At 32.5% G+C, this 13,051-nt stretch overlaps 1 protein-coding gene across 1 annotated transcript; it reads left to right on the top strand.

Annotated features, from left to right (window-relative positions):
• The first annotated feature begins 283 nt into the window (after window positions 1-283).
• Window positions 284-10,069, top strand: LOC106769455 (suppressor of mec-8 and unc-52 protein homolog 1). Its single transcript, XM_014655081.2, has 16 exons — window positions 284-442; window positions 652-862; window positions 2,162-2,314; window positions 3,757-3,805; window positions 3,953-4,036; window positions 4,555-4,658; window positions 4,882-4,968; window positions 5,120-5,173; window positions 5,870-5,965; window positions 6,652-6,779; window positions 8,060-8,186; window positions 8,265-8,324; window positions 8,432-8,539; window positions 8,847-8,947; window positions 9,178-9,229; window positions 9,772-10,069. The coding sequence occupies exons 1-16, from the start codon at window positions 414-416 to the stop codon at window positions 9,868-9,870; spliced, it is 1,542 nt and encodes a 513-aa protein (XP_014510567.1). The 5' UTR covers window positions 284-413; the 3' UTR covers window positions 9,871-10,069.
• Window positions 10,070-13,051: the final 2,982 nt, after the last annotated feature.

The raw sequence follows: 13,051 nt of genomic DNA, 5'->3' as shown, positions 1-13,051 counted from the left end.
AAGTTAAAAAATAAAGTTTTGAAAAAGTTAGAAATACAAGATTAGGTATTGAAGGTGTAGGATGAAACACCTTACTTTAAATAGAAAGTGAAAAGTAAAAAAGATATTTACTAAAGTTAAAAGTGAATTTTTAAAAAAGTTGGAGGTGCAGGATGAAACCTTTGAAGGTGTAGGATGAAACACCCATAAAATAATTCCTCAAAAACAATCTAGGCCCTAAGCGTGTGGGTTATTGGGTTTGACCCGACCCAGACCAATTTGCTAACAGGGCTTGTTGTTCACAAGGGCATGTTTGTTGATACTGAGATTATGGCAAAATAAGAACTTTGAAACTGGTAAGTGATAAACACTTGGTTTCTTTGAATCTGCACTAAAACCCTACACTTAGTGGAAGTTCAATCGACATATCAGCAATGTCTACCCTCGAAATTGAAGCTCGGGAGTAAGTATCTTTTACTCCATCCAATTTTTACACAGTATTTGCATCTCATTTACGAATTTTTGAAATCTGGAAATTTAATTTTCTTCATTTACCTAAACATGTTTCGATTTTGTTGAAATTCGTCCAATGGTTCGCTCAAGAGTTTTTATTTTATTTTATTTTATTTTTGTTAATTTGTGCTATCCTTAAATTTCGATTGTCCTTCGCAGTGTCATCAAAATTGTGCTTCAGTTTTGCAAAGAAAATTCATTGCATCAGACGTTTCAGACGTTGCAAAATGAATGCCAGGTTTCTCTGAACACTGTTGACAGCATTGAAACCTTTGTTGCTGACATCAATAGTGGGAGATGGGATGCTATATTGCCTCAAGTTTCTCAACTCAAGCTTCCAAGGAATAAATTGGAGGATTTGTATGAGCAGGTGATTTGTGACAAACTTTGGTTTATGATATATAACTACTAGTTGTGTAGTGTATAACTATATATTCGGTTTATCACAGTCTTCCAGTGCTGGTTATGGACTTTTTGACGTCTTTTATACCCTTCCATCATATGAACAGTATGAATTGGGTAATAAGATTAAAATGATGGGCTGAAATGTTGGTATAGAGGGTGGTGAAGGTAAAAAGCGTGACGGAAGGGCTGGGTAATGTTGCTAATTAATCTGCCTAACCTAGCTATGTTTTTGGTCAGCCTTATGACATTTGCTCTTTGTGCATTGGTGGTTCTCTAGCTTTTAAGTGCATAATCATTTTGTTGTTTCCCTTGGACTTTAGGATCTCTTTATTTAGATTGTCATTTTACAGGAAAGGAAATTTTTCGGAAGTTCTAATATTTTCTGTGCTATGTTAGTAGTTTAATAATTTCTTAAACTCCTTTACTCTGGGGAAATAAAGTGTCTGTTTTAATTTTGGCCGAATCAATTTTGATTGGAAATAAGGAAATTGAGAGGGGGGGGGGGGGGGGGGGGGGGGGGTAGGTCAAGGATTATGTTGAAGATCCCAGCTCAACTAGAAATAAGTCTAAATTACAATATGTTAGCAAGTTTGTGAGATTGAGTCAGGCTTAGAGTACACTTTGTAAGATGGTATGCGAGTCTATCTTAGTGAGATTTATTGGACGTATTGTGTCATCCGTTTTTAGGTTGTTATTGGACCACTCACAACACAAATATCTAGTCCTATGCTCGGCATTTACAGTTCTTGGTGCAAAGAGAGTTTGGAAATCTCATATTGACTAGAGATGAGATCAAATTATAATTTGGATACAAACTTTAACTTACAAGTTAATTTTGTGAGACTACGTAATGCTCACTTTCTAATAGGTTTGATTCCTTCTGCTAACAATAAAATTAACATATTAACAGCTAACACTTGCTTATAAAAAGAAAAAAAAAATCATTTATCTTTGAAATTCTAGGTAGTTGCCAAATGATGTTGGATATTGTGGAATCTAATTATTCCCCTCAATTGTGAAAGTGATGCTAACAAATCAGGCTAAAAAGAGAATTGAGTTTATAAAACATGGGGCCTTCATATTTGTTATGGGTCAATTGCCCCCCTTAGGGGATGTGATATTCAGGATCTGTCATTCAGCACTGTTTGACTGTTTGATATATGTAAAATCTTGCCTTATACTCACCTTGTCAGTATAACACTGCAACGATGATGTCTGTATCAGTCAAGTTTGTAATATTTCAAAATTTCAAACATGGTTGCAGATTGTATTAGAAATGATTGAACTTCGAGAACTGGATACTGCTCGTGCAATTTTAAGGCAAACACAGGTGATGGGTGTAATGAAACAAGAGCAGCCTGAAAGATATTTGCGTCTTGAACATCTCCTAGTCAGAACTTATTTTGACCCAAATGAGGTTAGTACGTAATTTTTTATTATATTTGCAATTTCCTGTTTCTAACTTAAGCCACTTGTTTCTTATGTCCCTCAAAGCTATTTGTGTCAGCAATCCTCTACAATTGTGTCATCATTCATCTTCAATTTTATGGATATATAGCAGAAAATGCAAGTCCTAGTAGACCATGCATTTGGAGACTTTACTCCAGACCTGGGCTCAGACAGTGCAATGGTTGACATGAGGCAGTTATTGTTAGGACTATGGCAGTTGTGTAACAGTAATTTTAAGAATGCAAAGTTACAAAACTGTCATGAGGCAATTTAGTTAGGAGATGTGAAGCAGGGGAGCAGATTTCATGTGTTTTGTATTCTGGAGTTTTAGGGCAGAAAGTCTGTTCTAAGACATTCGTCGGAGCTGTATGCTTTGGATAAGCCTCGGCTCTGTATATAATTTAGGCAGTATTTTAATAAATATATGAGCCTCATGCAGAGATTAGGAAGCCTTTGCATCCTTACTTTTCTTTTATATTTTGGGTATGATAGGATCGAGAGCTTTATACTTATGAAATACAAACTCCAACATGGACAATTGATGCCATTAATGAAGTTAAATATACGCAAAATAGCAGAAGATCTAAAATAATCAATATTTGTGTATTCTTGTGCACTCACTTTCCTATGATAATAACAAGCTAATACATACTGTCAGACTTTGTTTTCTAACATTTATACTACGTTTTTAAGTTGACTTCACTTAATATTAAAATATATAGATTTTTTTAAATAATACTACTATACCAGTGTCCTTGAAATGTCCATTACTTTGGAGGAGTTGGCTTAAGTGTTTAATAATGGGTTGGCTCCAAGCTGAAAGTAAAATGATTAGTGTCTAACATGTGTTGTATAGTGAATTATGAAATGTGTTGAAAGAATTAATATTGGATGAATGAAAAGTTACATGATGATCTTCCTTTTGTTCCTCTCATTTAAAGATTTCTCCAATGAGGATGATATCTACTTAAATTTAAAACTTTTCCCTTCCTTCCATTCCCAACAATCACTTTCTTAAATATATTTTAACTTCTACTTCAATTATTATGGCACAAAAGTCATATAAGACCTGGTAGCGGGCTTGCTTTATAGACCCAGGAATTATACTTTTTATTATTATGGTTAATGGTGTTTTCAGTACATGAAATATTTTTTGAAATACCCCAATTTTAATTCCAATTAGTGGGGAGTGTTAGCTTAAAGTATGAGCATTTGAAGAAAAAGGAACGGAAACTATTGGTTTTAGAACATGGGGACAAAATATGGAAAATTTTCAAGGACTAAAAACACCATTAAGGCTTATTATTTGCTTTTAGAAAAAAGAGTATAATGACAACTTCAAAGCTTTATTTCTTGCCATTGTGTTTGTTTCTTTACCCAAGGATTCATGACTTGCGTCCTGTATGACAGGCTTATCAAGACTCAACAAAAGAGAAGCGACGTGCACAAATAGCCCAAGGTTTTTGTTTTTAACATTTGTAGTTGTTACTAAGAAGTTGTGATACTATTTTTTTTCTATCGTAATGAAAACTTGTTCTAAATTTGAAATGAAACTTCATTTCTTTTGGTTTTCACCTTAAGAACTTCTATTTCCTTGCATTTTCAGCTCTTGCAGCTGAAGTTACTGTAGTTCCACCATCCCGATTAATGGCTTTAATTGGTCAGGCTTTGAAGTGGCAGCAGCATCAAGGTAATTTACTTTCATGGTTATGAAAAATAGGATTCATTTTCATGGTGATCATCTGCATACTTATTGTTTTTCTTGTGTTTCTTAATGCAATTCACTGTATGTTTTTAATTTGATTTCACTATTTGCCATTTCTTTGAATTTTGGTTTGGTAACCAGTACAAAATTTACCTGGCCATTTCTGCAACTTAAAATGGTGAATGAAGTGCTTGATGCATCTTTTATTTCTCTAATAATAAAATAAGCAGAAAGAAACTTGTTGGAAGGCCACTTTAATTGTGGTCACCCCTAGCCTGCCTTCTCTCTGGCCTATTTGTTGCAGCCTCCAACATCTTCTCTGTGCTGGATTGGGGGGAGGGGGGGAGGGTGTTTAGTCTTGCATCTCTTAACCGCCTAAGTAAAGCTTATAATGCTAGGTTATATTTGTCATGGCTAGATATGATAAATGTTTACTTCTAATGATGATGTTTATGGAAAAATTATTTACATTTTGACTGAACTATGCTTTCCTTTGTTCACAGGGTTGCTTCCTCCCGGAACACAATTTGATTTGTTTCGTGGAACAGCTGCTATGAAACAAGATGTGGATGACATGTATCCAACAGCTCTTTCTCACACGATAAAGGTATCTTATCCATATTTAAGGCATTCTTTTATGGAGATGAGATGTGAACAACACTGAAGTAGATAGAGAAAACAAAAAAGCAGAACCATTGCGTTTCCTCTGGGCTTGTGTTGAAAAATATTTCTGATACTGCACAGATCCAGCAGTGCATGTGTTACAGAATGAATCAAGTTTGCTTTCATAATCTAACCCTTTTATTTCATTCCTGCTTATGCTTGTTTAGTTTGGGACTAAAAGCCATGCAGAATGTGCTTGCTTTTCACCAGATGGACAGTTTCTCGTGTCATGCTCGGTTGATGGGTTTATTGAGGTATACATAATTTGTGTTTAAAGTTGCATTTTCAGCTGCTTTCTTCCCATTTTTCTGGTCATATTTCTAAGTTTGGGGGTTACATAATTGGAGCTTAAAGCTTCCTTTTCAGTTGCCTTTTTTTTTTCCTGATTTTTGGGAATATTTCTAGGTTTGGGATTACATAAGTGGAAAGCTGAAGAAAGATCTCCAGTACCAGTCTGACGTGAGTGAGTTTTTATTTGAACAGTTTTACCTTCTATTGATAAAATGTCTTGTTAGGTTCTCTTAATCAAGAACCTAAGATAACACCAGAAACGCACACCAAAACAATCACCTCTAAACTGTATAACCTCACTTTATTGCAAAGAATCAGGAATGTCGCATATACAGGGACTCAGAGAGCATAACCTCTCTCCACAGAACTCCAAGAGTTCTAGCACAATGAATAATATTCCAAAAAACTCCTCTCAACAACCACTAATCCCCCCTTTTATATCACTTACTAACTAATCCCCCCTTTTTTATCACTTACTAACAGCTCTAACAGAAAACTATTCCTAACTGCCTTGGCAGTTAGGCTCTGTGACTTTACCCCTTCTCCTATATACAATCAACTCCCTAACATGTCTTGTTTACGATAGTTAATTAATTTGGAAACAAATTTAATTTTGGCTTTAAGATGAAGTATGCATTTTGGTATTTAGTATATATAAATCTGTGCATGTATTACACGTTTTATTCATGAAATTACATTTTCTTTCATAATACGATTTTGCTGATCATTCTCTTCCTCACTATGTGTTTAATATCACTTGCAATTTAGTTATACATATAGTTTTATGAGTCATTTCTATAAGGAAATATCTTGGTGTACTGTAAGTATTCTCCTTAGACATTATCTGATTCCATGAACTTGCAGGAAGTCTTCATGATGCATGATGATGCTGTGCTTTGTGTAGACTTTAGCAGAGATTCAGAAATGCTTGCATCTGGTTCTCAAGATGGAAAGATTAAAGTGAGTAATGCATCTTTGCATTTAAGGCTGCATGAGCTAACCTTTAGAAGAATTCCTTATATTCTTTATCTTGTATCTGCTTATGCGTGTGTATATTTTAGATGAGCACAACACTTCATATATTTATGAAATGGAATTAAGCTACCAAACATAATTCATTTGAAAAAATTTAGAATGTACACTTATGGAGCGTGGCTGAGTAGTGACTAGTGTCAAACTGTGCAACTAATTGAAAAAGGTCCCGATAAAATAGGGATGTGGGATCTCGAAAGTTCATAATGTTGCTGGTAACCACAATTCATATGGTAGGTAACTTGGGTATATTGGTATAAATTTGTGAAAGAAACAATTAATAGTTGCCTTTTAGCATGACCTAGTTGGGATAAATTTTTCAATAAACAGTTAAAGGAGAAGAAAATTAATTGGTGCATGAATTAAAATCAACCTTGTGGAGACTAGAATTACTACAAAAAATGTTAATTGTACCTAAACACTATTAATGCCATGATTTGTGTTTATTACTTTACATGGTCCTACTTTGTCTTTTAACTTGTAACACGTGGTTCCTTGAATATATACTGGTTTCCATGTGCATTTTGTGTTGTTGCTGTTTTTGATTGTTTATGCTTCCAACTCGACTGTTAATATGTGAAACTTAAAATTGTATATTTCACATTTCATTTTAGGTCTGGCGTATTAGAACTGGCCAGTGCTTGCGGCGTCTTGAACGTGCTCATTCCCAAGGTGTCACGAGTGTTTCCTTCTCTCGTGATGGAAGCCAGTTATTAAGCACTTCATTTGACAGCACAGCAAGGTTTTGTCATTTAATTTTACTTATTTTTCACTGTCTAAAGGCCATCAGTTCAACTGAGTTAAATTTTAGGTTTGAGAGGTTCTTTTAAGATGCTAACAAGGACATGAATGACCAAATGATTAGAAGTTGACATTATTATTGGTAGGCAATAGCAAGCCTAAAATCCCCCGTACAAATTGGGGTTGACAATGCAATCTTTGGTGAAAAGCACTGTGGTTGCAATATATTTTGGTGAAAAGCACATTCATTGCAATGTGTTTTTCTTTCTAAACAACTGCTAAATTAAACATACCAAATATAATTGTCATGAACCAACTATCTGGAAAGGTCAAAATGGTAGCTGGGAGCACATGATTGCTTTATATATAACAAGCCACATCACACGAGATCGCTTTGTGCTATAGACGAAGGAAAATTTAACTTCAAATTTTAAGTTGTTAGGACAAACCACTTGCATGGTTCTATATCCAACACTAATGGCATAGTTATCAAGAACAATAAAATTGGAAACAAATAGTAGGAAATACAATTCCCTAAAAGTATCAAAAAATTAAAGCCAAACTATATGCAAGTTAAGTACATGAAAATAACATAATTAAAGTCACGTCATAAACATCATATCACAGGGTCCTTAGAAAATAGTACACCAAGTAAAAACAATTGACACAACAAGAATAAATTGAAAACCTAGTGCTTGTTTAGTAAGGTCCTTTTTTAGGAGATGTAATAGCTTTTATGTTTTCTTTTCAAAGTTATTCCAGGAAGTTGGATAAGCAGCAGTTATTTCTCCGAAGTTAAACCAAACAAAATCACTTTTCCTCCTTTCCCCCAACGTTCAGTATGTTTGGATTTCTATTGGGAGGGCTCAAACTTACGTTGAAACCAATTTCATTCTCACATGCTTTTTCGTTCAGTTGCATTGAAATGTGTTCCAACAATAAAAAGACACGCATAATCATCATTCTCATTGTCATCAAGTGAGACATATCCTGTATCCTGTATTTAATTCTTAAGATATTTTCTTTGTTCTTCATTCAAACAGTGGAGTTAGAGCTTGTAAGGGGAGGGTTATTAGAGATCAAAGGGATTGCTAATGAAATTACTCATTTCTGTGCTGCTCTTTAGCCCAACTCCTTGTTCAAATCTTTAGTACTGCCATATATATGTATGATATATATCAACATTTTGTATCTTTATATATTAACATTATAAAATGCTTTAATAAAATATTAGCCACTGGTGAGTGAAAAGTTTTTTTTTTCTTTTTTTTTTTTATGTAGGATCCACGGTCTCAAATCTGGAAAGATGTTGAAAGAGTTTCGTGGTCATACATCTTATGTAAATGATGCAATTTTTACAAGTGATGGGAGTCGTGTTATTACTGCATCAAGTGACTGTACGATCAAGGTCAGTTACTTGGTATAGTACCTGGAAGTTCCATGTTTATTGGGTGTTCATAAGATGTATTTTTCCTCCTTATTGTAGGTCTGGGATGTGAAGACTACAGACTGCATACAAACTTTTAAGCCACCTCCTCCTTTAAGGGTCTGTCTTCAAAAATCTACTATTATGGGCTTTTTCCATTCAATTTTCTGGTGTAATCCTGACAATTTTGTTCAGTTGGCTAATTTCTGATTTCTTTGGACGGTTAGGGAGGTGATGCTTCAGTCAATTCTGTTCACATTTTCCCCAAGAATACTGATCATATTGTCGTTTGTAACAAAACGTCATCCATATATATCATGACACTTCAAGGACAGGTATATACTTACGAGTGGAGGACTGGAAATTATTTATTTATACTTTATTCTGCCAGTGTCTTGATATTAATAATATTAAGGATGTTGCACTGTCCTCCTTAATGAATGTGTTTGTTCTGACAAGGATAAGCATGTATACAATTCTGCATATTCATGCTGGCTGAATATAGGCATTTACTTAAATGTGGACTGGAGAAGCTTGGGCTTCATTTCCTTTCATCTGTTTTTAACGTGAAGTGTTGTAACGCATATTAGGATCTATTTAGTTCATCTCTATTTCTGAGCATTATATTCTGTCAATTGATAGGTTGTAAAGAGCTTCTCATCTGGTAAAAGAGAGGGCGGAGACTTTGTTGCAGCCTGTGTTTCACCGAAAGGGGAATGGATTTACTGTGTTGGTGAAGACAGGTATCCTAATTTGTGTATAATATGACAGCTCTTGATATATTCTGGTAGACAAGGATTTTAAGTACATCATGTATGCCTTATGATTGATATTTTCCCTTTCTTAAGCTCAATAACTTAACCTGATTTTACAGTAACTTCTGGATGATGTTTACCAAATTAGTAATATTTTTCCAAATAATATAACCCCGCCAAATATTTTTAAATTCTTAATGGGATGACAAATTTTGCAGGAATATCTACTGCTTCAGCTATCAATCTGGAAAATTGGAGCATCTAATGAAGGTATGAATATTGAGTTAATTCAAGATTAGATCTATAAGTTTGTTTCAAATTGGTCTTAATTTCCATAGATATTGTTTTTGTTGCAATCTTGCATCTGAAAGAGGGTGTAAAACCCAATTGATAAATAGAATCAGACTTGGCCAATATCAGATTATGTTTATTAGACGTAACTTTCAGTCTATTTATACCAGATGCTAATTCAGACAGTGCATATCAGACTATGCGAAAATATCAGACCGTGTATTTGCCACATTTATCTCGTTGAATCTTGTGTCAAAACTGGGATTTTTGTGTACAATTTGCAAACACTAGCTAGAACCAGAATTGGCCCGCTTCTCATGCTATTTTATATGCATCACTCATTTCTTCAGATAAAACGTTGTGCATTCTATGTTGATCAAACCCTTTGGCTATATATTGGTTAAATGGGATTTTATTTTCCGGTATTCTGTTCACGCAATATGCTCCTTTTCTACCGAGGTTGTTATCACGATAAATAATTTTTTTAATGATATAATGAGATTCTTGGTGTCCAATGACAGGTCCATGAGAAGGAAGTTATAGGTGTCACTCACCATCCCCATAGGAATCTTGTTGCAACTTTTAGCGAAGACTGCACAATGAAGTTGTGGAAGCCTTGAATACTTTGGGGCTATTTCTATCCACAAATGAACATCTTTGTAATTTCTGCAATGTATATAATGCTCTAGAGTTTAATTTTAATGTATTGTTAGTAAAATTAATTTATATTATTCACCAATGACGTGTTAGTTGTAAGCCGGTGCTGCTTTGGAGTTATTGACTGATTGAAAATTCAAAATATCTATTTGCATTCTTTTACTTCCGTTTTATTTTATTTTTAAATCTATCCTTTTGTTGAAGTTATGTTATAAATATATTTTTCATGCGCATACGCAATAGTAAAGAAAAAAAATTACATTTTATATTATTTTATTTTTTAATAACGTGTATGGGATGTGGTCCTTGGAACCGAATAATGAAGCGTGCAAGTCTATAAGCTGAACAATGCAGATATACTTTGTATTTATGGGGTAGATAAAAACTGAATAATGAATAGTCATTCAAGTATACAGTTTCAAAGATCATTATTATATTCCTTGTTTTTTTTTTTTTATTAAGTTAGATACTTAATAAGTTAAATATGTTTTTCAGTTTTAAAGTTGATGCTTAAGTTGGTTTAAGATTCGTGAATATATATATATATATATAAGAGACAATTGTTGAGAATGATTATTTAAAACATTGAAGAAAAATATTGGTTAGATTATCTTTTATTTCTTAAGAATAGGTGTGGGCAAAATAAAAATTAAGAAAATGACTTTTCTTTTTACATTAAAGTTTAAAAGTCCTTTTTTAAGACTATTTGTTGTAAATATCATAATCATATTATAAATGCGATAAAAAAATGTAAGTTCAATGAGATTCAATTTGATTCAATCTTATCCTAATTAAGTTATACAATTTAAAATTTAGTTATTTTAATTGTTTTCATAATTGTTTCAACGACTAATTCTAATTAAATTTTTAATTAAAATTAAGAAAAGTTATAAATAGTTAAACACATATATATTTGTAGGAGTAGACAAAATTAATTAAACTGTATTGAACTGTTAACATTACTGAAAAAAATATTTTTTTACTAAATTGAATTACACTATTTTTTTCTAACAAACATAACTAAATTATTATTTAAAAGCCTTGAAAAAAAATTAATTATATATATAAGAGATTTTTCTTCATTGAAGAACATAGGTTCTCCATAAACAATAAAATTAAAAAATTGAAATGAATCGAGTCAAATCAGAGGTTAAGATGGATTAAGTCGGAGAGGAAATTTGGTCTGAACGGGAAAAGTCAAAACTCAATCGAGTCAACCCCAACTTAAAATAGACTGAATTAAGTCAAGAAGGTCACAAACAAAAGTCAGTCAAGTTAGTTTTGTCCGAAATTCAATTGAGTTGCACTTGGTTGAAAATCGAACAAATTCCGTTAGAATGACCATAATCAAAACTTGGTTGATTCAGTCTTAATCAAAAATTGATTGAATTTGACCGAATTGGTCCCAACCGTAAATCAGTTGAATTCAGATAAGATGGCCATGATCGAAACTTAGTCGAGTTGGTCTTAATCGAAATTGGCCGAATTCGATTGAGTTGACACAGATTTAAAATATGCGGAATTCGATCTGGACCAAGAATGGTTGAGGCAGTCCTGATCGAAAATCAATAGAATTTGGTTGAGTTAGCCCTAGTCAAAAATTGACTGAATTTAGTCGAGTTGGACATGACTGAAACTTAGTTGAGTCAGTCCAGAACAAAACTCGACTATGTCAACCTTTGTCAAAAATCGATTGAATTCAACGAGTCAACTTTGACTAAAAATCTATCAAATTTAACTAAATTAGTTCCAACCAAAATTTGGTCTAAGCGACGGTAACCAAAACAAACTACAACTTTAAAGACTCTCAAATAAATAAAAAATATAAAGTAAATTAGTTTTAAGTTAATGAATAGTTAACTATAACTTTATAAATTAATTTTTCTAAATTTGAATTATAAAATAATAAATTTCAATTTTTATTATAAACAATTCATTTTTTTTTCAATACAATACAATTAATTGATAATTCAGTGTACTTAAGATAATTTAGCTCACCTAGATAACTTTCACTATTCTCTTCCCTCTTATGGTAACGTGTAAAGTAATCTTGAAATGAAGTAAAATAAAGAATATAATTCATATTTTTTTAAATTTTAAATGGGAGGATGAATGATTTTTTTTTTCTCGCTCTCAAAGTAGACCAATGAAAAAAAGAAGTTAGACGCACCGAGTGACGAATGTGAGAGTTAGAATTAAATATATATATATATATATATATATATATATATATATATATATATATATATATATATATTGAAAACTAGTTCAATCATGCATACTGATAAAGAATTCATAATGTGCTTTAAAGACTTGTAACCCTACTTCAGGTGTAAACCATTTCAACGTAGAAAAACTAGGTTATTGTGTTCATTTTATAATGTGCATTAAAGACTTGGAACCCTACTTCTGATGTAAACCATTTCAACGTAAAAACTAGGTTATTCTGTTCATTGGTGGTGGCATTTTATTGTCCACAAGTTTTTGATTATGACACTGCACTTCGCTTGCATCATATATTGCTTCATCCAACCAAGTCAAGAAACTTGCAAGATAACAATAGTCTTCTGAAATATATGCAGTTTCCATATGCAACGGTGAACACTTTCCAGCTTTCATATTACATATAAAATATCTGCTATGCATTTTTTTTCTCGTTGTCCTTAATTTTAGGTTTAATTAGGTTTTTTATTCCAGATATTTAAGGCGTTTCGTCTTTTGTTTCTGTAAATAAAATCAGAATTACAATAATTTTATCATGTGTTATGTTAGTGATAATTATATCATGTTAACATCAATACTTAGTAAAAACATGTAACGTTAATAATAATGTCATAAATCTTTTCAAGAAAAAAGTTAAGGAAATAAAAAGTTAATAATGTCATTTTTGTTTTCTTTGGGAAAGATGTTTCCTTTTATTAATTTGTTTTGAATCAATGAAGGTATAACTTTCCAAATGGATATGTAATTCAACCCGGTCTAATTTATTGTAAGTTGATTATTTTGATGGGTTAACTTGACTTACTTAAAAATGAGTTTAATAAAGTTTAGTATAGATTAAACGGACTAACTTAATTCAAAAAACAAATATATGACTTAATTTTTTTTTTCTTCAATACGAATAACTTAATATTAAAATTGAAA

This window comes from Vigna radiata, chromosome 7 (genome assembly GCF_000741045.1).
Source record: "Vigna radiata var. radiata cultivar VC1973A chromosome 7, Vradiata_ver6, whole genome shotgun sequence".
NCBI lineage: Eukaryota > Viridiplantae > Streptophyta > Magnoliopsida > Fabales > Fabaceae > Vigna > Vigna radiata.
Note: the sequence above shows the minus strand (reverse complement) of the source record. Positions and strands in the feature narration are given on the sequence as shown.

Bases quoted from the DNA above. Each gene is read 5' to 3' on its own strand.
- LOC106769455 (XM_014655081.2), top strand. From the start codon at position 414: ATGTCTACCCTCGAAATTGAAGCTCGGGA. The intron at 8,325-8,431 runs GTCTGTCTTCAA...TTGGACGGTTAG, and splicing joins AGCCACCTCCTCCTTTAAGG to GGAGGTGATGCTTCAGTCAA. The intron at 9,230-9,771 runs GTATGAATATTG...GTCCAATGACAG, and splicing joins AATTGGAGCATCTAATGAAG to GTCCATGAGAAGGAAGTTAT.